This window comes from Carettochelys insculpta, chromosome 17 (genome assembly GCF_033958435.1).
Source record: "Carettochelys insculpta isolate YL-2023 chromosome 17, ASM3395843v1, whole genome shotgun sequence".
In the NCBI taxonomy this organism is placed as follows: domain Eukaryota; kingdom Metazoa; phylum Chordata; order Testudines; family Carettochelyidae; genus Carettochelys; species Carettochelys insculpta.
In genome coordinates, this window is record NC_134153.1 from 18,438,393 (window position 1) to 18,460,721 (window position 22,329).

The window sequence follows — 22,329 nt, forward strand, 5'->3', positions numbered from 1 at the left end:
CTAGCTGAACCTCTTGCATATTGGCTGATAATCTGACACAAGCCCACAGGTAAGCGGGGAAGGAGGAGGGAACAATCAAGTGGTTTCCTGGGTGAAGAGGAGAAAGTGGGCCAATCGGCCCCTTCTCTAAGATGCTTGTATACTAATGCCAGAAGCCTGGGGAACAAACAGGAAGAACTAGAGGCCCTGGCACAGTCACACAAGTATGAGGTGGTTGGAATAACAGAGACTTGGTAGGATGATTTGTATAACTGGAGCACGGTCATGGACAGTTATAAATTGTTTAGGAAGGACAGACAGGAGAGAAAAGGAGGAAGAGTTGCGCTCTATGTGAGGGAGCGGTATGATTGCTCAGAGCTCCAGTATGAGGAAAGACAAAATCCAGTTGAGTGTCTTTGGGTTAAGCTTAGAGGTGGAAGTAACAGAGGTGATGTTGTAGTTGGTGTCTCTATAGGCCTCCAGATCAGGAAGAGGAGATAGATGAGGCTTTCTTCAGGCAGCTTAGTGAAGCTTCCAAATCACAGGCCCTGGTTCTCATGGGAGACTTTAATCATCCAGACATTTGTTGGGAGACCAATACAGCAGCACACAGACAATCCAGGGAGTTTTTGGAGAATGTTGGGGATAACTTCTTGGTACAAGTGCTGAAGGAACCGACCAGGGGCCATGCGCAACTTGACCTGTTGCTCACAAACAGGGAAGAACTAGTAGAAGAAATAGAAGTGGGGGGGAACCTGGGCTGCAGTGACCATGAGATCGTAGATTTCAGGATCTGGACAAAAGGAAGAAGGGTGAGCAGTAACATACAGACCCTTGATTTCAGAAGAGCAGACTTTGACTCCCTAAGAGACTGGATGAGCAGGATCTCTTGGGAAACGAAGATGAAGGGGAAAAGAGTTGAAGAGAACTGAAAGTATTTTAAAGAAGTCTTACTGAAGGCACAGGAACAAACAACCCCACTGTGTAGTAAGAAATGCAAACATGGTAGGCAACCAGCTTGGCTTAACAGTGAAATCCTTAGTCAGCTTAAATTCAAGAAGGATGCATACAAGAAATGGAAGCGAGGACAGTTGACTAAGGAGGAGTATAAACGTACGGCTGGAGAATGCCAGGCAGTAAGCAGGAAAGTGAAAGCACAATTGGAACCGCAGCTGGCAAGGAATGTGAAGAGTAACAAGAAGGGTTTCTACAGGCATGTGAACAATAAACGGGTTATCAGAGAAGGTGTGGCACCATTACTGGATGAGGGAGGTAACCTAGTGACAAATGATGCAGGAAAAGCTGAAGTACTCAATGCTTTTTTTGCCTCAGTCTTCACAGACAAAGTCAACTTCCCATTGATGGTCCTAGATGATGCAGTACAGGAAGGTGGAGGGCAGCCATCTGTGGGGAAGGAACAAGTTCTGAGCTATCTAGAAAAACTAGATGTGCACAAGTCCATGGGTCTGGATTTAATGCACCCCAGGGTACTGAGGGAATTGGAAGAGGTCATTGCTGAACCTTTGGCCATTATCCTTGAAGACTCTTGGAGATTGGGGAAGATACCGGATGACTGGAAGGAGGCAAACATAGTGCCCATCTTTAAAAAAGGAAAGAAGGACAATCCAGGGAACTATAGACCCGTCAGCTTTACCTCATTCCCTGGGAAAATAATGGAGGGAAGCCACAAGGAATCCATTTTGAAGCACTTGGAAGAGGGAAAAGAGATCAAAAGTAGCCAACATGGATTCACCATGGGCAAGTCCTGCCTCACCAACCAGATCAGCTTCTATGACAACGTAACAAGCTCTGTGGACATGACGAAGTCAGTGGATGTGATATACCTTGACTTCAGCAAGGCTTCTGATACGGTCTCCCACAACATTCTTGTCCATAAGTTAAGGAAATATAGATTGGATCCTTGGACTATAAGATGGATAGAAAGTTGGCTTGATGGTCGGGCCCAACGGGTAGTGGTCAATGGCTCAATAGCTGGATGCTGGTCTGTTTCAAGCGGAGTGCCGCAAAGTTTGGTTCTGGGGCCGGTGTTATTCAACATCTATTTATTAATGACCTGGATGAGGGACTGGGTTGCACCCTCAGCTAGTTTGCAGATGACACAAAGCTAGGGGGAGAGGTAGATATGTTGGAGGGTAGAGAGAGAATCCAGAGGGACCTGGATAAATTGGAGGACTGGGCCAAAAGATATCTGATGCGGTTCAATAAGGAGACGTGTAGAGTCCTGCACCCGGGGCGGAAGAATCCCAAACATTGTTACAGGCTGGGGACCGACTGGCTCAGCAGCAGTACGATGGAAAGGGACCTAGGGGTTATGGTGGATGAAAGGCTAGATATGAGTAAACAGTGTGCCCTTGTAGCCAAGAAAGCTAACGGCATACTGGGGTGCATTAGGAGGAGCATTTCGAGCAGATCTAGGGAACTAGTTATTCCTCTTTATTTGGCACTGGTGAGGCCACATCTGGAATATTGTGTCCAGTTTTGGGCCCCCCAGTATAAAAAGGATGTGGATTTGCTAGAGCAGGTTCAGCGAAGGGCAACAAAAATGATTAAGGGGCCGAAGCACAAGACCTATGAGGATAGGCTGAGGGATTTGGGCTTGTTTAGTTTACAAAAAGAAGACTTAGAGGTGATTTAATAGCAGCCTTCAACTTCCTGAAGGGGAGCTCTAAAGAGGAGGGTGAAAAATTGTTCTCAGTGGCATCAGATGGCAGAACAAGGAGTAATGGTCAGAAGTTGAAGAGGGAAAGGTGTAGGTTAGATATTAGGAAAAACTTCTTCACCAGGCGCGTGGTGAAGCATTGGAATGCATTGCCTAGAGAGGTGGTGGATTCTCCATCCCTTGAGGTTTTTAAGTCCCAGCTGGACAAGGTCCTGGCTGGGATGACTTAGTAGGGGTTGATCCTGCTTGAAGCAGGGGGCTGGACTAGATGTCCTCCTGAGGTCCCTTCCAGCTCTATGATAGACTGCCAACTATATTATCTGCTTGCACCTGCAAATTGGTTGGTTGAAAGACTTAATTCATTTGCACTTATATCTGGTTGTGGGTAAAAAAGCTAAAAAGCAAAATTATTATTATTATTATTATTATTATTAGTGACTAGACAGAGGTCTCTGAACTTCTGGCCAATGACATCCTCTGACTTCTGTGGAATCCTATTATAAGAAGTGTTGGGCACAGAAGGGTTCTAGATGACTGGTCACTATGTCCAGATCCAGAAAACAGTGAAACACCAAATCCCTCACATGCAGAGAAACAAAATCTCCATCTAGGAAGGACAGCATGAGTCCTACTAGACATTGCAGAATGCCAACTTAGAACAGTCAGGGTAAAGATAGTTCTCACTATGGCTTTTTAAAAAAAAAACAAAAACAAAAAACAAAAAACACCCTGCAGCCTAGTGACTCAGAGGTGTAAAAATTTTTTCTATCTTTGTAAACATCAAATAAAATAATACATCAATTCCTGTATGATCCTTACAGCTGAATCCCCCACCACCCCGGTCAGCACAAGCTACAAATGAACGATGGAACTGGCTTTTGGAAAAAAAAAAACTGATCCATGCCACCAAATAATCACAACACAGTGATCACTAAAACTCAAATTCCACTGCAATACTCTGCCACATACACACACATGGTAGCAATGTGGAGTTAACAGGATTGTCTGAATTGTAAGTTATCTGCAGCACAAACTCTTACATTTCTTCAGAACCCATTTTATACTCTACTGAAGCAAAGCTCTGAAGATAGCTTTAGTCTGAAAATAAATCTCATACAGATGACACGTTCTTATTCACCAGATCCCATGTGTATTCTAAGCTGGATCTGCTTGCTTTAGTGGCAACTGATTTTTTTTCTACTTTTTGTACTTCTGTTTGCCTTCCACAGCTAGAGGAGAAACGTTGAATCTATTCCCTCCCTATATATAACCACATAATTGCAATTCAGTACCAATTACAGGGATAGAATGTGGTCCTGCTTCACCTGTGCAAACTCCAGATGGCAAAGTTGTTGCACTGGTATCACTGAGGACAGAATTTGGCCCACAGTCTTTTAGTACTGGTTATCAAACACATGAGCCAGAAAGCCCCTGAATTCATGTGATGAAATGGCAAGTCTGATTTATCCTCACTGAGTAAAATCAAATAAAATAACAGGGAGCACAGGTATCATGGAAGAATAAAATTACTGTCCTTCATGAGAATAACATTACCAAATACTCCATTTGGCTTGAAAAGTATCTTTTAGGACCAAGCAAACCAAGAAAAAAAATCTCAGATTCTGGCCCCTAGCAAAAAGTAAGTGGTAATCCAAGTCTGTCTTTTGATAATTTTCAATTCAAATTAAACACTGAAGTAGTAACTACGAAAAAGAAATACCAGGTAAAAGACAGTTTTTTTATTAGAGACAAGAAGGGCGAGTCTTGGTCTAGGCCATTTATTTCCTTTAATTTTATGCACGATACTAGAGCAAAGACTTGCTAAGAAGAAGCCCAAGTACACTTAGGGATGTATTTTCCGAAGTATCTAAAGGAATTCAAAACCAGATTCCCACGGACAGTCATTTTCAGCATCTAACTCCATTAGGCTCTTTTTCAAAAAATCACGTGCTAAGGCCACATCTACATTACCTGGAAGACTGACCTTCTCAGGGTCGATTTTCCAAGATTTGATTTCATGCATCAGATAGAGATGTGCAAAATTGACCTATCAGGAGTCGGCAGTCGATCCCTATGCTCCTCACTATCACAAAGAGTAAGGGAAGTTGATGACATCAACATTCCTCAGTGAGGATGGTCAGGTAAATTGATTTCAGATAAGTTGATTGTAGGTATGCAATTAAAGTAGCTAGAATTGCATATCTGAAATATACTTATTTTCCTAGTGTAGACCTGGCCTTGGTCAATATTCAGGCACCTTCTTAATTTTCAAAAGTATTGCAAATCCAATAGCTCTTACTGATGTTGGGATACTCAGCACTTCTGGAAATCAGTGTCCTGCCAAACTGTTTTAGGATGCTCGCATTAAACTCTGATTTTTGCAAATTTTGCCCTGAAGCGTCATGCCTCATTTTCTGTCTCTGTAAAATAGGAACAAAACATACCAGCTTCACAGTGCTATAGCTAGCTATAAAACACTTCAGATCTCTTGGATGGACAGTGGCACAAAATACATTTACAATTAGAAAATGAATTTACAAAGCATGGTGCTATAAGCTACCAGACGTTTGATTTGGAAATCACAATGCTTTAAATACAATTAACTCAACTGCCATTCTGGCCCATAATACTAAGCTTCATCAGGGGAGGCTGAAGTTATTTTGCTACTTCGTATAGGGTCTGAGCTCAAACCTTGAGAACTGCCCCATCTGGAACTGATAGCACAAACATTTAGCTTTTTCCACTCCTCCGAGTCAGTTAAAAGTGATAGTAACCATTATGTGATTTATCTTCTCATGTTTTAATTATATTCACCCCAGAGGCAACCTTGCCCTGAGTTGACAGTCTAATTTTAACATACTGCTTACTAAATATGGTAAGGACATCATCTTAGTGAGTCATAATGGCTTCCCTCATTGAGGATAAAATGCTGCAGAAGAGTGGAGCATGGAGATATATTTTACAAAATTATACAAGACTTATCAACAATCTGAAACTGATGGACATAAGACCTGACTTTTTTTTCCCTAAACAGTAAACACCATGGCATAAATGCCCATACAAGACACAAATACCTGATCCTAATGGATACCTTAAACCTAATAGTAGGACGGTGACGACTAGGGTTAATCTACTAGGGTTAGTTCCCTTTCGCAGCCAATGAGAGCTGTGATCACCTGACACCTGTGAAGGCACACCCTCCCGCCTTATACTAATAGCTGGTGAATCAGAAAATAAATTATTTTTAAGGGCCCAATCCTGGAAACACATACACAGATGCTGTATTTTAGGCAGGAAGCCCACTGATTTAAAACAAGCAAGCAAACACAAAACCTAAAGCATAAGGAAACAAAATCAGCTGCACACATGAGCACGCCACACAAATCCAGAGGAAAAGCAACTGCAAAAGCACACTTCTTCCCCCAAGAATGAAAGTCTCAATATAACAAACCTCTAATTTATCAACTTTGGCATAGATGATGTTCATTTCTACCACCTTGGCTTTAATGACAGGAATGGTCTCATCCAGGATCCGGGATGTATCGCTTCTTATCTGCACAAAAAAAAAAAAAAAAAAACTTCTCACAGCAGAAAGCATCACTGTGATAAATACACAGCACCTCAACAGTAACTCTTTCTTGACCATTTCAAAGCAGAAACAGTAGTAGGATAAGACATAATGGGCTTAATACATGAAGCAAGGGAGATTTAGGTTAGATGTTAGGTTAGAACTTAACTCTAAGCATAGTTAAGTTCTGGAACAGGCTTCCAAGGTAGATTTTTGGAATCCCCATCACTGGAGTGTTTTAAAAGGTTGGACAAACACCTGCCTGGGATAGGCTAGGACTATAGGTTTACTTGTTCCTGGTTCATCACAGGGGGCTGATCTTGATGGTCACTTAACTTTCCTTCCAGCCCTACATTTCTATGATTAATTAGACAATTTACAAGGCACCCCATTGAAACAGATATTGTTCAACCATGGATACACGTGAAACTGAAGCAGTGAAGTTATCAGACTTTCCCCATGTTACTCATGGAGTCAGTGGAAGAACCAGGAGTAGAATCCAAGATCCTGAGTGCAAGCCCTTTCCCCTCTTAGTCTAACCACTAGACGAAAACTACTTTTGCGGACATCTCCCATGAAAGCCTCTCATTTTCCCGTTTAACAGTTCTGCTCTCAGTACAGCCAACAATGGTTAAAAACATATTTTGTTTTCCTTCCAGGCCCCTGACTTTGATTTGATCAGAAAAGAATTTATATTACCGTAGGGCCAAGGAGACTCAGCCAGGGATCAGGACCCCATTATGCTAGACGCTATACAAACATTGAACAAAAGATGGACTTGCTTTGAAGACCTTACAGTCTATGTGCATGTCTACACTACCTGTCAGATGGACAGACAGCAATTGATCCCATGAGAATCACTTTATTGCATCTAGTATAGAAGTGATAAATCTACCTCCAAGCACCCTTGTGTTGACTCTAGTACTCCACCAGACTAAGAAGCACAGGTTGTGTGCATTCTATGCACGCACACAAATGTATGGTGGTTATTTTGCTTTAAAGTAGAAATGCAAACCTGCCTCTCGCTGTCTGCTAAGTTGCGTTCTGCCATAAGAAAAGATTGCAAGCACTTCCAGAAAGCATGTAGCTGCGAAGATACTATAATCAGAGCTGCTCTGCTTCTGCTGACTTCTCCCCTCCTAAATTATTAACAATAGAAGCATCAAGAGTAGCAGCAGAGGAACCAAAAAATGGAGGGCCCAACTCAACAAGCAACATCCCAAACAACTGCTGCAAAGCCACTTGTTCCAGAGGAAACAGAGTGCAATTGAAGAGGAATCTAACAGGACCCTCTTAAAGCAGTTTTAACCTTGGACCAGCAGAGAAATGGCTTCTTTTAAGTGAATCTGAGTGTAAGATTCCAGTTAACTTCAGGCCTTAATTTAACAAGATAAAATAGCCAGTCACCCAAGCAAACAATGTGATTAGATAAATGGTGCATAGTAGCAACACAAAAACCAAAGGAACAAAAAGGGGCTGGGCCTAATTACATATGAAGTATCATTGGACCTAAGTGGGATACAGCAGAGAACGGTTTACATAACCTGTGGGCTGTCATAGCACTACCTAAAATTATATTTGCCTCACTTTTGGAGCTCAGGGACACTTTCGAGCAGACATTTTGTCCCAGAAACTGAAGAATTTTTTTCTTCACAAGGCCTTTTTCAGACCACTAGCAAAGAAGCTTTTATTGGAACTAACTAGATTGGACTTGGGATCTTTCCTTTAAGATGATAAGTGAATGAAGCTGGGCTCGCTGACTTTGCAGGGGGTTTCAATGCATTTTGAGGTTTCACCTTTCCACTGAGAACTCTGTTTAAATGTGTCTTCAGTAAAGGAACTTACACAGTGCTTTCTGAGGAGATGGATACTGGAAAAATGTTTAACTGTAACTATTTTGGAGAAGGGTGTGATTTAACAAAATAGTTATATTGGCACAAACTCCTAATGCAGACAAATTAAAGTCCAGACTTTTCCTTACATGGACAAACACTTACGCAAGGGCTGTCTTGCCATTTGGTTTCACATGGCGAAATGCACACACGCACAAACACAGACACACACACGTAAGAACAATATATTGTGCACATTATCAAAACAAAAAAGCAGTCAAGTAGCACTTTGAAGACTAACAAAATAATTTATTAGGTGAGATTTTGTGGGACAGACCCACTTCTTCAGATGGTCTGAAGAAGTGGGTCTGTCCCACGAAAGCTCACCTTACAAATTATTTTGTTAGTCTTTAAAGTGCTACTTGACTGCTTTTTTGTTTTGATAGTATATAGACTAGCACGGCTTTCTCTCTGTTACTGTGCACATTATGGCTATGTCTACACTACACAATGGCCATTTCGAAGTTTACTAATGAAGCGCTGAAATACATATTCAGTGCCTCATTAGCATGCAGGCAGCTGCGGCACTTCGAAATTGACGCAGCTCGCCGCTGCGCGGCTCATCCAGACGGGGCTCCTTTTCAAGAGGACCCCGCCTACTTCGAAGTCCCCTTATTCCTATGAGCAGATGGGAATAAGGGGACTTTGAAGTAGGCAGGGTCCTTTCAAAAAGGAGTCCTGTCTGGATGAGCCGTGCGGCGGCGAGCCGCGTCAATTTCGAAGTGCCGCGGCTGCCCGCATGCTAATGAGGTGCTGAATATGTATTTCAGTGCTTCATTAGGAAACTTCGAAATGGCCATTTGCATGGCCATTTCGAAGTTTTTGGCTAGTGTAGACACTGCCTATGTGTGACAGAAAAACTGCTCAAAAAGTGAGGTCCCCCAAAAAGAGAACCAGATTGTCCCATTTCCTTTTTTAAAAGGAAGGTATTTCTGGTAAACCAAAATCCACAATATAGAGTCTGGGGATCATTTGATTAGAGCCCTTTAGGCCAAGACAGACAGAATACTCTGCTATACAATATGTACAAAAAACTGACTGGTGACAAGTTTGGGGTAAGTCATTTAACGTGAGTCAGATTGAAAACTGACGGTCATATTTTCCAAGATAAGGCAGCAAATTGCATTTTCCAATGGTGGTTCAAAAGGAGCTGGGGAGAAACCACTTAGATAACTACAATACAGAACACAGAAACACAGTTTGCCGCTGTAGCCAAAACAACTAAAAAGTTATTCAGACCATGTACAGCGAGGGCAAAAATTATCACCACAGCAAGGTCAAAGCAGCCATGGAAAAAAATCTAAATTGTCTTTGAGGGCAAAAACAAACCATTAGTATAAGATGCAGGAGAGCAGATCTTCCAGCAAGCAGTCAGTGATGAAAGGAAATGATATGCAAATATGATTTAAAAAGAATCATTCTGCACAGTCTGCAGAACCACAGCAACAAGACAAGTTCAAGAGGAGTCAACCCATGACAAAGAAGGGAAGTACTTCTCTGAGTATGGTATAACCTTCTTCCAGCTTGAGAAAGCATAACTGTTCTGGAAATTCCACATGATAAAAGAAGATTCATTTTCCCTTCATGTAATTTATTTTACTTCACCTTACTGAAGATTAAACTGGATGCTCAGCACAAGCACCAAAGCACAATGGTGCATGGGAAAAATCTGCATACCCATTACTGAGCTTTGGTGTTAACTTGGAAGATAAAAACATTCGGAGATTTGTTTAGCATTTATTTGAGTCAGCAAGACTAATCTCAGAGAGTGAAGAGGTAAAAGCCTAAGAGAGTGTACCAAGTAATAACTGGGAACTAAAAGAAGCCTGGAACAAACAGCATATAAGCTCCAAGCAGGACAGCTATCTTGACACAGCAAAACCTAATGCTGCACATAAAATGGCACCCATGAACAGAAGAGCCTTTTGTATCCAGGTCAAAGCTTTAGAATGAAATTATGTAGCAGAGTTCTAGTGGCATCAGTTTAACAAGAACTGTGCCAACATCAGAACCTTGGAAACAAAGCAAACATTGAAGTTTTAAACGGTACCAATTAAACATGGATAGATTTTTGATATATTACTAATTTATAAATGTATGATTAACAAAGGAAGTTATATTCAATGTAACAGAATACATATGTGATGAGAACTATAACAAAGTCAAAGATTATGTTGCGAAGTATCAGAGGGGTAGCCGTGTTAGTCTGTATCCACAAAAACAATGAGAAGTCCTGTGGCACCTTATAGACTAATGGATTTTTGGGAAAATAAAATTTCATGGGTGAAGACCCACTTTGTGACATACATTTGATGCAGCGGGTCTTCGGCCACGAAAGCTTTGCTCCAAAAAAATCTTTTAGTCCATAAAGGTGCCACAGGACTTCAAATGTGATAGTGGCTGGGTCTACACGAGCCCCTTCCTTTCGAAAGGGGCATGTTAATGAGCGGGTTTGAAACATGCTAATGAGGTGCTGCAATGAATATGCAGTGTCTCATTAGCATAATGGCGGCCACGGCAATTCGAAAGTGTGGCTTTTTGAATTGCGCACCACCCAAAAGGACCCCCCCCCCGTTTTCGAAAGCCTTTCTTCCTATCACCAGATAGACGGTATCACCAGATAGGAAGAAGGGCTTTTGAAAACGGGGGGGGGTCCTTTTGGAAGGTCCTGTCTCCATGGGCAGCACACGATTCGAAAAGCCGCACTTTCGAATTGCTGAGGTTGCCTTTATGCTAATGAGGCACTGCATATTCACTGAAGCGCCTCATTAGCATCTTTCGAACTCTCTCATTAACATGCCCCTTTCAAAAGGAAGGGGCTCGTGTAGACACAGGGAGTATGTCTTGTGGTGAGAAAAATGGGGATTGGTCACATAAATAGATCCAAAACCATCTTGGCTTTTATAAGTTAAAAACCAACACCCTGCCAGCAAGACTCTAATTGGAATACAAGCCTACCTCAAATTCAAACCTTGAGTCTTTGAATCACACACCTAATTTGCATGCAGAGTTACCACTGTTGTACTGCTAAACCAGGTAATTGTAGGCAGCTATGCACAATTAGCTAATTGCACATGATCAGAAAACTATATGGGTACAATTGTGGCAATGGCATGAGCACATGAAACACAAATTGTGAGTGCACAGCTGTGTGCCTAATATGCTTATTAAAAACAAACTCGTGACAATTCAGCAATGAAAACACAATTGAAATGATCAAATAATATTTCTGTCTTATCCATGTTTAGGTAAAAATTTTAATGTATTTTGTAAGAGGTGTTTATTGAAAAACACAAGCCAAGATCATCGCAGGTTATGCACAATAAAGAAAATATCTTACTTAAACTGAAAACATGTGATAAAACTCTGAAAGGTGCTTCTTGATATAAGCTGTATGGATCAGGGACACAGTTAGATGAACACACAATTATAAAGACAAAGGAATCATCCACATCCTTAGAAATGTCTCGGGTGGAGAACAGAGAAAGTCAAATGAAATTTGAACAAAATGCAAAGATGTCTGCCAGAAGTGCCGTCTGAAGAACTCTGAAATTGCATCCAATGAGGGACAAAACGACCCTCAGTAGCACATAAGCTAAGATAGCACCGAGATCTCCTCTAAGCCCGATCCAGAAATCTTTAAGTACATCATGCCACTCATGATTTATTGACTATTTTTAAAATAACACTTTATGTGGCCATTATCATGTATGAAAGAGTTGTGGAAAGAGCTGTGGAAAGCAACAACACTCAAATTTCTGGTCCAGGGGCCAAATTAGTGATCATTACCACCCAGAAGAGCCACTGTAGTGTAAATACGTTATTTCATTTGCTTTTTGATACACACACACTTTATTTTCACAGCAAAATGACTGAGCAAGTGTTCTACAATTGGTTCCTCACATAGTAAAAGCACTAGGACTAGTTAATACTTAAATCATACTGTTTTAATGTCACGTACTGGAAAAGCCACAGGATACACATCTAACAGTCACTTGCAGCTCCCAAGTTTCAGTCTGAGTATCACGGGTCTGATACGACTAGTAGTTTAAATAAAAGATGGAAAAGATACACTTATAGCATTTCACTTCCTTCCACGTGGTGACATCAGTGCCCGTACTTGATTTCTAGGAAAGTCTACTCAGTTCTGGATGACATAATAGTCTACATGATGGAAAATAGCCCACTAAAAGAGATTACTCCAACAGAGATTTCCAGTTGTCATGCACTCCCTTCAAGGATTAAGGATCAGAAAGCGAAACTGAATTTTCACATTAACTAAAATAGTAGGTTGTGGAGCTTTTGTTTGTTTTTAAGAGAAAAGAAAGATAGCAGGTTTAAGGACCCCAGCAATTAAAGAAAGAAATAAAGAGAGCATAGAATTAGATTATTTACAGGGTATCAGCACTTCACACTTAGATCACTAATACAAATCTTGACCAGCTCAGAACTTGTCAATATACTTGGCTGGATGCGAAATTAGAGCCCGTGTGGATACAAAATTTGCTTGAGCAACTGTAAAAATGAGCCATGGATATCCACTATGTAGCCACATCTGTAGATGTCAGCGTGGATATCCCTGGATTTGCAGGGCTTTAAAATAAGTAGCTTTTGTGAAATTAGTTGGCTGAGTCCAAGTCCACATGCAATAGGACAGTTGTACACATTAAAAAAAAATAAAAAAGCAGCATTCCACAACTAGCAGCCAAGCCAGCAGTGTCAGAGGGAGATCAAAGATTGTCCAGCCCTATGGGTGGAGATTTGGGGAAGCAAAGCAGCAGCCTCTGCCTGCAGCACCCAGAGTAGTAGTAATAGTAGTAGGCATCCTTCAGTCTGCATAGACTATGGATCGCGCCCTTTATAGTTTCAATTGAGGGCTTCATTTACAGCGTCTATTGTGACTATGAAGACCCACACAAGAGTGACAGTCCTTGCTGCATCTCTTGCAGATGTGGTGGGAGTCTGGCAAGTCCTTATTGTGCTTTCTGTGCGCTCGCTTCTCCTCTGCTAGCTATCTGATCCTCATCTCGCCCTTCTGAAGGCCCTTGTGTAACCCCTGCCTCCATCTGCTGCGGTCGTCTGCTAGTTCTTCCCAGTTGTCCAGATCAACATCTACCTCTCTGAGGTCTCTCTTGCAGACATCTTTGTAGCGCAACTGGGGGCGTCCGGGAGGTCTTTTGCCAGAGGCTAGCTCACCATACAGGATATCTTTTGGAATCCTTCCATCATTCATCCTGTGGACATGGCCAAGCCAGCAGAGTCGATGCTGCCTGAGGAGGGTGTGCATGGTTGGGATTCCAGCTTGCTCGAGGACGGCGGTGTTGGTCACTCTGTCCTTCCATGATATTCCAAGGATGCGCATGAGGCAGCGCAAGTGGAAGACGTTCAGCCTCTTTTCCTGGCGGGCATACAGGGTCCAAGTCTCGCTGCCGTAAAGGAGGGTGCTGAGGATGCAGGCTCTGTAGACTTGCATTTTGGTGTGAGTGTACAGATTGTTGTTGTTCCACACTCTCTTGCTGAGTCTGGACAGAGTTGTGGCTGCTTTTCCGATCCTCCTATTTAGCTCAGTGTCCAAAGACAGGGTGTCATTGATGGTGGACCCGAGGTAAACGAACTCGTGGACGACCTCTAACGTATAGTTGTCAATGCTGATTGATGGGGATCCAGCAACATCCTAACCGAGTATGTTTGTCTTCTTTAGGCTGATGGTAAGCCCAAAGTCCTTGCATGCTTTGGAGAACTGATCCAGCAGTTTTTGAAGCTGGTCTTCTGTGTGAGACACTACAGCAGCATCGTCTGCGAACAGCATGTCTCTGATGAGGACTTCCCACACCTTAGACTTAGCTTTCAGCCTTGCAAGATTAAACAGTTTCCCATCAGATCTTGTGTGCAGCAAGATGCCCTCTGTTGAAGATCCAAAGGCATGCTTCAGGAGGAGTGCGAAGAAGATCCCGAACAATATCGGAGCAAGCACGCATCCTTGTTTGACGCCGCTCCTGATTCTGAAAGCATCCGATAAAGCACCGTCATATTGGATGGTTCCTCTCATGTCTTCGTGGAATGACTGGATCATCTTGAGTAACCGTGGAGGACAGCCTATCTTGTGGAGCAGTTTGAACAGACCATCCCTGCTGACCAAGTCAAAGGCCTTGGTCAGGTCAATGAAGGCTATGTAGAGTGGTTTCCTCTGCTCCCTGCATTTCTCCTGCAGCTGCCTTAGAGAGAAGACCATGTCAACGGTAGACCTCTCTGTGCAGAATCCACACTGCGATTCTGGGTACACCCTCTCAGCAATCTTCTGGAGTCTGCCAAGGATGACGCGAGCGAACAGTTTACCAGTGATGCTTAGGAGGGAGATTCCACGGTAGTTGTTGCAGTCGCTTCTGTCTCCTTTGTTCTTATACAACGTTACAATGTTAGCGTCACGCATATCCTGTGGAACCTCACCCTCTTTCCAGCACAGGCACAGTAGCTCATGTAGGGGTTCCAGGAGTGTGTCCGCGGCACACTTGATTACCTCTAGTGGTATACCATCCTGGCCAGGGGCCTTTCCTGCTGCAATGCTGTCGATGGCTCTCTTCAGTTCAGCCACAGTCGGTTCCTGATCCAGTTCGTCCATTGCTGGTAGGAGCTCGACGGCATCGAGGGCTGAGTCAACCACAATGTTCTCGCGTGAGTACAGCTCGGAGTGGTGCTCAACCCAGCGCTCCATCTGTTTGGCTTTGTCAGCGATGACTTCACCAGATTTGGATTTCGGAGGTGCCATCTTGTTCTGGGTGGGTCCTAATGCCTTCTTCATACCCTCGTACATTCCTCTGAGATTACCAAAATCAGCACAAGTCTGGATGCTGCTGCATAGCTGGAGCCAGTGGTTGTTGGCACAGCGCCTGGCTGTCTGCTGTACTGTTCTTCTGGCCTCTCTAAGTGCTTGCTGGGTATTCTGGCTCAGTGAGCATTTGTACTCCAGGAGTGCAGCATGCTTCTTTTCAATGACTGGAATCATCTCATCAGAGTTAGCTTCGAACCAGTCGTTCGTGTTTCTAGCTCTTCTTCCAAACACCGACAAGGCCGTGTTGTAAACTGTATTCCTCAGATGTTGCCATTTGGATGTCACATTGGCATCCCCAGGGCCACTGCACAGATTTTCCTGGAGGGTCTCTCTGAACTTTTCAGCTTTCTCCGAGTTTGCCGTCTTTCTGGCATCAATGCAGGGCCTTCCAGCAGGTTTAAAGCAGTACAGCTTCTTGGGTCTCAGCTTGAGCTTGGAGCAAACTAGCGAGTGATCTGTATCGCAGTCAGCACTATGATAGCTGTGTGTCAGAAGGACATTTTTGAGGTTATTACGCCTAGTGATGACCACGTCTAGTTGGTGCCAGTGCTTCGAGAGTGGGTGTCTCCACGACACTTTGTGCTATGGCTTTGTTTAGAAGAATGTGTTTGTGATGCACAGATTGTGGTACGTGCACAGTTCAAGGAGATGCTGTCCATTGTCATTCATTTTTCCCACACCGAAGTGTCCTAAGCAGGAAGGCCATGAGGCCCAATCAGCTCCAACTCTTGCATTGAAGTCACCCAAGATGTACAGTTGTTCACAAGCAGGTATTTGCGCTACAGCAGCACTAAGCACGTCACAGAACTTGTCTTTTACTTCTGGTGTGGCGTACAGGGTTGGAGCATAAGCGCTGATCAGGTGGACAGGATCGGCGCAAGTTTGAAGCGTGATCTGAAGAACTCTTTCTGATCCGCCCATGACTAATTCCACCATTTGTAGAAGGGTGTTTCTGACAGCAAAGCCAATACCATGCTCTCTGGGTTCTTCTTGAGCTTTACCCTGCCAGAAAAAGGTGTAGTCCTTTTCCTTTAGAGATCCGGAATCTGCAAGTTGCGTCTCTTGTAGTGCAGCAATATCAACTCGGAGCCTCTTCAGTTCCTCGTTGATGACAGCGGTCTTTCGGGTGTCACTGATGGCCTGAAGATCTTCAGTCAAGCCGGTCGGCATGGTCCACACATTCCAGCAAGCAAGCTTAAATTGTTGATGTTTCTCATTTCTTGTTGATTCTCTTATTGGTTTGCCTGGTGCTCAAATTTCAGTCACTTGTCAGGTTCAGGAACCTTAAGCCTCACGCACCCAGCGAGGCAGGTGAACTGTGGTGGGACAGTACCCTATTGGCTGGGGGCTGCCCACCTGGAGGTGGGTGGTGACTGTCCAGTGAGATGTGAGGATCTCTCCCACCATCGAAGGCAACCCCTGGCGCTCGTTCTCTACGCCAGTCGAGCAAGAGCTTATAACCGGTATCTGTTGCCGCCTGTGTTGACACAATGCTGTTCAGCGATGCCGGAGTACCTCTCCGGGCGCAAGCCTGGGCACTTATTATGGAGACTCTGGGCTGCCCAGACACCAGTGTCCCCCCTCTCGGCTTTACTGATATAGTCCAAAGGAGAGGATAACCTCCACGTCTGGTACCAGCTCAGCTGCAGGAGTTGCCGGGACAGTGCCAGAAGTTGACACCGAACCGCCTTCGGACTCCACTCCGGATTTTCTGTCAGGGTTTACTCCCTTAGCCTTGCTCCTTCCCAGGATAACCCACAAGGCAGTGGGGTGTGGAGAACGTGGTTAAGGATAGCACCCAGACATCGCTCCTGAATAGCTATTAACAAAGACAGTGAGATGTACTGCCTTGGTGTTTGTGCTGGCACTACCATCAGAGATCAGTGTCCTGCATCGCACAACCCCCTCAGGGCTCCAGCAGCACGCCTGGAGATACACAGCTAATGTGGCAGTACTGGAGGTGGCTACAGGGAAGCTGTGTCACAGGGAAGCTCCCTGGGCAGCTCATCTGCTCCCACTGGGCTGTTGCACAGGAAGTCTGGGACCCAACTTGCCTGGGGTAGGCTGTTGCTGAAGGGCTGTTGTAGGTAAGGACAGAGACTGGCCGCATTCTGAGGCCACCAAAAATTTTGTTGCGAGAACCCTGCTCTTCCCATGTTACCTGCTCTACAGATAAATAGAAGAGCTCAGTTTTCTTAGTTATATAACTATGCACGTTATAATGGTAATCAGATGGGAAGATGCAGTGTCTCAAGAGCACTAATGGAGACAAGCAGCAAGCTCAAAGTAGGGGGGAAAAAAACCCCTACCCTTATGTAAACGCTTTACAGAACACCTGATAGAAACACACAAAAAATTCCCCTTGCCTCCTGTTGGCATGTCAAAAGGCAAAATTACTGTTAAATGCTAAATCTGGAATCCATCCAAAGATGACATGATAGTTATCAGATTCGCAGACACCTTTTAAATATGCTGTTACAAGGAACCTGCCACTGCAGGTACTGCATTGCAAGGCACAAAATCAGCACACAAAGTGCAGCTCTTTGATGTTTCCAGATAAGGTCAATAATCTGTATACAAGCTAATTATTCACAGCCTGCAGGTTGTGAAAAAAATGTTTTCACAAGTAAGGCAAAGATGAAACACGGAAACTAGGTTATTGTTCGCTGCAAAGGAGTTTGGAAAAAACAGTCTCATGGGAGCTCTGAAAAGCTCACAGACCCCTCACCTCAGCAAGCTATGGCTTCCTACAGAATGCAGCCAAGACTGAAAGGTGTGCTCCTGACCAATGGGGACTAGGGCTACATCTACATTTACTGGGAATGTCGACAGCTGCTACGCAATTTTAGGTACACCAACTGTGCACCTAAAATTGATTTTGCAGCTGTTGACATTGTTCCCTGCCCTCACTGTAGAATGTCGATGGGAGCACTACTCCCACTAAACGTCCTTAATCCTTGTGGCTCGCAAGGAGTTCCACGTTCGATATTGATGTAAGTGTTCGATCGTCCACAGCTAGTGTAGACCTAGTCAGACTCACTGCTCACATACACTTTAATGAGAACCCCTCACAGGACATATTCAGATGAGAGATGGACTATTTCTTTGGTTGTCCTTTATTTCACCTGATGATCACCAATTATCAGTCACCAATTTTAATCACTTGGCTTGAGCAAATCCTGGCATGGAATTGAAACAGTTCTCATCTTACAAGAGACCTAAACTGGCCTTTATAGCCCTGGAATCTGAGTGACTTCTCTAATGCTGAACTGTACTTCTGTGAACTCCTCAGAACCCTGGAAGGCATCTCTGGCTGGGTCTACACGTGCCCCTTCCTTTCGAAAGGGGCATGTTAATTAGCACGTTCGAAATATGCTAATGAGGTGCTTCAATGAATATGCAGCGCCTCATTAGCATAATGGCAGCCACGGCAATTCGAAAGTGTGGCTTTTTGAATCGCGCGCCAGCCGTGGAGACAGGACCTTCTGAAAGGGCTTTCAAAAACCCTTTTGGAAGGTCCCATCTCCACGGGCGGCGTGCGATTCGAAAAGCCGCACTTTCGAATCACCGTGGCCGCCATTATGCTAATGAGGTGCTGCATATTCATTGAAGCACCTCATTAGCATATTTCAAACCTGCTCATTAACATGCCCCTTTTGAAAGGAAGGGGCACGTGTAGACCCAGCCTCTTTGTTTATCATCATCCCAAGTCACTTCTTCTGAAAGTCATGATACTTTCTCTTTATGACAAATGGTGATGCCCCTGACACAGCTAAAGTCAGACTACATCTATACTAGAGGGTTTTGTTGACAAAATCTGTGGAGCGTCCTCACTAAATATGCATTCGGTCAACATACTGTCGACAGAACTCGGCACTTTTGCCAACAGCATTCTGCCTCTCCCCCATGAGACAGAACTCCTTTCTCAACAGAATCTGTGACCAAAAAAGCTGTGTGGACACTCTGGGGGTCCCTCTGTTGACAGACAGGGTTTCAGGGACACCAGGCAGCCCTGTCTGCTGTGCTTCCAGTTGGCCATTCTGTTGAGAGCAGCCAGGCAGCCTGGCCGCTTTTGGTTGACAGAGCAATCCGCTTTCATGTGTACCCGCAATCTGTCAACGGAAGTTTTGTCAGCAGGTATCTTCTGACAGTAACATCTGGCAACAGATCACTGTAGTGTGGACATAGCCATAGTGTTTAATAGGATCATGAAAAGGAGTGGCAAGTGGAAACAATGCTCCAGTATCCAACTTGCAGGAAGCTTATGAAAAGTCTTGAAACTAAAGTTCTGAAGTGAGCCTCCTCCTTAAAAAGCCTCCCACCAGAACTGGTTATCCCACTATGAAGGCAAAGGACCATATAGTTTGGAGACAGTACTGGCCTCCAGGACAACAGTGAAGCTCACAGGCAGAGCAGCAGAGAAGGAAGTTCACATGCTTGCCTGTTGGTAACTGTTCAGGAGTGCATGGATCAATGTTCACAATGCACTCTGTGTGAATGATTACGCTGGGCTGCGGAAGCTCATGATCCAACCAATGGACTGAATTTGATGATGAATCCTCGTCACATACCACTCAGGGCATGTGTATATGCTAAGTAGTAGATGGCAAAGGATTCACTGTGCACAGCTGGCAGTCAGATCTTTCACTTGCACGTTAGGAAAATATAAAATGATGAATATCTGCTTTGCTACCAAGCAACTTTGATATTTTAATTCCCCCCACGCACTGTTCTATAGCCTTTCCTGGTTATCACAGGAGATCTTAGCTGGAAAGGATGCCTTCCTTACCCTCCCCATTTATGCTGCATAGTTCCCAAGTGTCACAGAAAGCAGTTCCTCAAGTTATGGTTCATGAAAAATTTGTCAGCTGGTCACGTGGACTGGCTCTTCTCCTGCTTTTCAGCTGCTACATATCTTTACCAATGTAGTTGAATGTACCTTTAACACTCACCCAATATTGCTTTCTCATGTCAACAACTGATGTAGTTGCCACAGGGATGCATGCAGTAGTGAAAGTAGGTGGGGAGGAGGAATGTGTACTGCTCCAAGCAGACAGGGAGATTGTCTGCACATCTGTGACTAGGAAGGGAGACAAGCCCTGTATTCAGATCTGGCTCACACTATGTAACTATAAGAGAACCCCTGAAAAAGTGTCCTACTCTCTAATGTGTAAGGAGGATGCACACTGAAGCTTTGGATTTCCCTAGCCAATCTGAACTCTTCCACATTAGTGGGAGGAAGGAAGAGGTAACGTGGTCTGAAAAATGACACTGGTTTCTTTATCATGAACACCATGTCCACACAATTTGCATGCAGCTGGATCTCTCTATGCAGGAGACAACAGAGCAGCAAAACAATATCATTCTCTGGTCCAACTGTATCCCACCACATTCCAGCTCTTCTCAAGTTCTTCACAAATTACTAGGCAATGACGATGGCTGGGGGGCTTGTATGGTATAACTGCTGTTCATCACAGTCATAATCATCCCTATATTACCTTGTGGTCCCCCCACTTGTCAGTCACATCCACCCCTTTGTCTCTTATCTGACGCATAACTAACAAGTTCTTTGGAACACGTGTTGCCTTTGTTATGTCTGTACAGCATCCAGCACAAAAAGGTCCTAATTCTGGACCAGGGTCTCTAGCTGCTACCATAATAAAAATGGTATATAATAATATTAAATAAATGATGTAATTGCCCCCATGTCAGCTGCCTGGCACCACCCCTTGGAAGTGATACAAATATTGAGACAGATCATGAAGTCTTCAAAACAATGTTCCATAAAACTCTCTTAAATAAAGGGAAACTTCCCAAGAGAAATAAGTTTTCTAGGGGGTGGAAAACAATCAGTTCCATCTCTGGTATGACAGAGTTATTTTATTATATTTAGAACACTAAAAGGGAAAAATTTAGCATGCTACTAACAAAGCTGGGGAAAACACTATAAAAAATAGAAAAAGGAAAAAGATAAAAGTTGCATATTGCACTTCACATATACAAACAACAGCAGATTGAGAGATCTCCTAGATGCCTATGCAGTGAACTGTATGGAGTTTGTGAAAGTTAAACATAGTGCTCCATTCTAGAGCCTGAAGTATTAGTGCACGAGACTGCCACCTTGTGCCTCAACCATCACTACTCTGTGTAATAAAACTATCTCGGGGAGGGAAGAGTTATCAAGATGGCTGCCTCAGGAAATACTTGAGTGTGTGTTTTTCCCCTCCCCACTGCTGACTGCTGCCCTGTTTGAGCTGCCTGGTTTCTAAATCATTACCAACATGGCCTCCTTAGAAACCTACTTGAGAGAGCTGTTAAAGTGATTATGGTGTCAGTAGGGGGTGAATCAAAGTTATAACCTAAGTACATACCACATCAGTCACGCCACAGAACTCATCCAGTCTTATTAACATCTCTTCTATGGTTTCTTCGACTTCTTTTACCTGAAAAATAAATGTATTTATATTATATGTATGTATTTAATTGATTCTATGAATTCAAGGTAGCCCAGCCTTTTCAGAATGAACATCTATGTGAGCCAAACTGTTTTGATCAAAAATGTTTGTGTATCAAAAGCTAAGTCTGGAAATGGAAGAAAACGGTTTGGTTTCAGGTTATCCATAAGTTATGGTACCTTCAAAACAAAAAAGCAGTCAAGTAGCACTTTAAAGTCTAACAAAATAATTTATTCGGTGAGCTTTTGTGGGACAGACCCACTTCTTCAGACTATAACCATACCAGAACAGACTTATGGTACCTTGTTTTTTCTCACTCAGAAATACAGCTCAACCTAAGGAATTTCCAAGCAATCACAGGATAACCAAATCCAAAGAGCTGAAAAATCATGAATCAGATGCCCAAAATTCATGGGATTGTTTTAAAAAATCATGAGATATTAAATAATTTTAAGGGGTGGTTAATCTGATTTTTGAGCTTTGCAATCTCATGTTCACAAACTTACTTCCTCAGTCAGGAGGGCCAGATACTTACCGCAGTTTTCATTTATTAAAAAAAACAAACAAACTATGACCTCTCATAAAACAAGATTCCAGGAACAGTCGTTTCATAAAAAACTACAAAAAAAAGCCCACAAGACTTGAGATGACATAAGAGATGACAACAATTCAATCAGACAGATGCTCTTCCAAGTGTGGTATCTGCTGGTTACATCATTATTTAGGGTGACTCCATTGCACACATAATAGGTGTGTTAAGGTCCTGACCCTGCAATAAATTCTCTGTACCGCCACATTCACTTTAATGGCAGCCCATTGCAGGAACAGTGCCTTATTGTAGTACCTTATCTCTCCATCACTGTTTCAAAGATGGAATAGATCACTCCATTCCAATACCATCACTAACCTTGGATATAATTATCATA

The 22,329-nt window shown here is 43.4% G+C and overlaps 1 protein-coding gene across 5 annotated transcripts in view; it reads right to left on the reverse strand.

Moving 5' to 3' along the window:
* BCAS4 (breast carcinoma amplified sequence 4) overlaps positions 1–22,329 on the reverse strand; it is a 130,751-nt gene that overhangs the window by 93,322 nt on the left and 15,100 nt on the right. For all 5 annotated transcript variants that reach the window (XR_012647957.1, XR_012647956.1, XR_012647958.1 and 2 more), the window contains exons 2-3: positions 21,320–21,391; positions 6,111–6,212 (exon numbers count right to left, since the gene is read on the reverse strand). Coding sequence is in view for 2 of the 5 variants with exons in the window: in XM_075012256.1 (XP_074868357.1) it covers positions 6,111–6,212; positions 21,320–21,391 (174 nt within the window). In the remaining 3 variants the exon portion in view is untranslated. The remainder of the gene's footprint in view (positions 1–6,110; positions 6,213–21,319; positions 21,392–22,329) is intronic.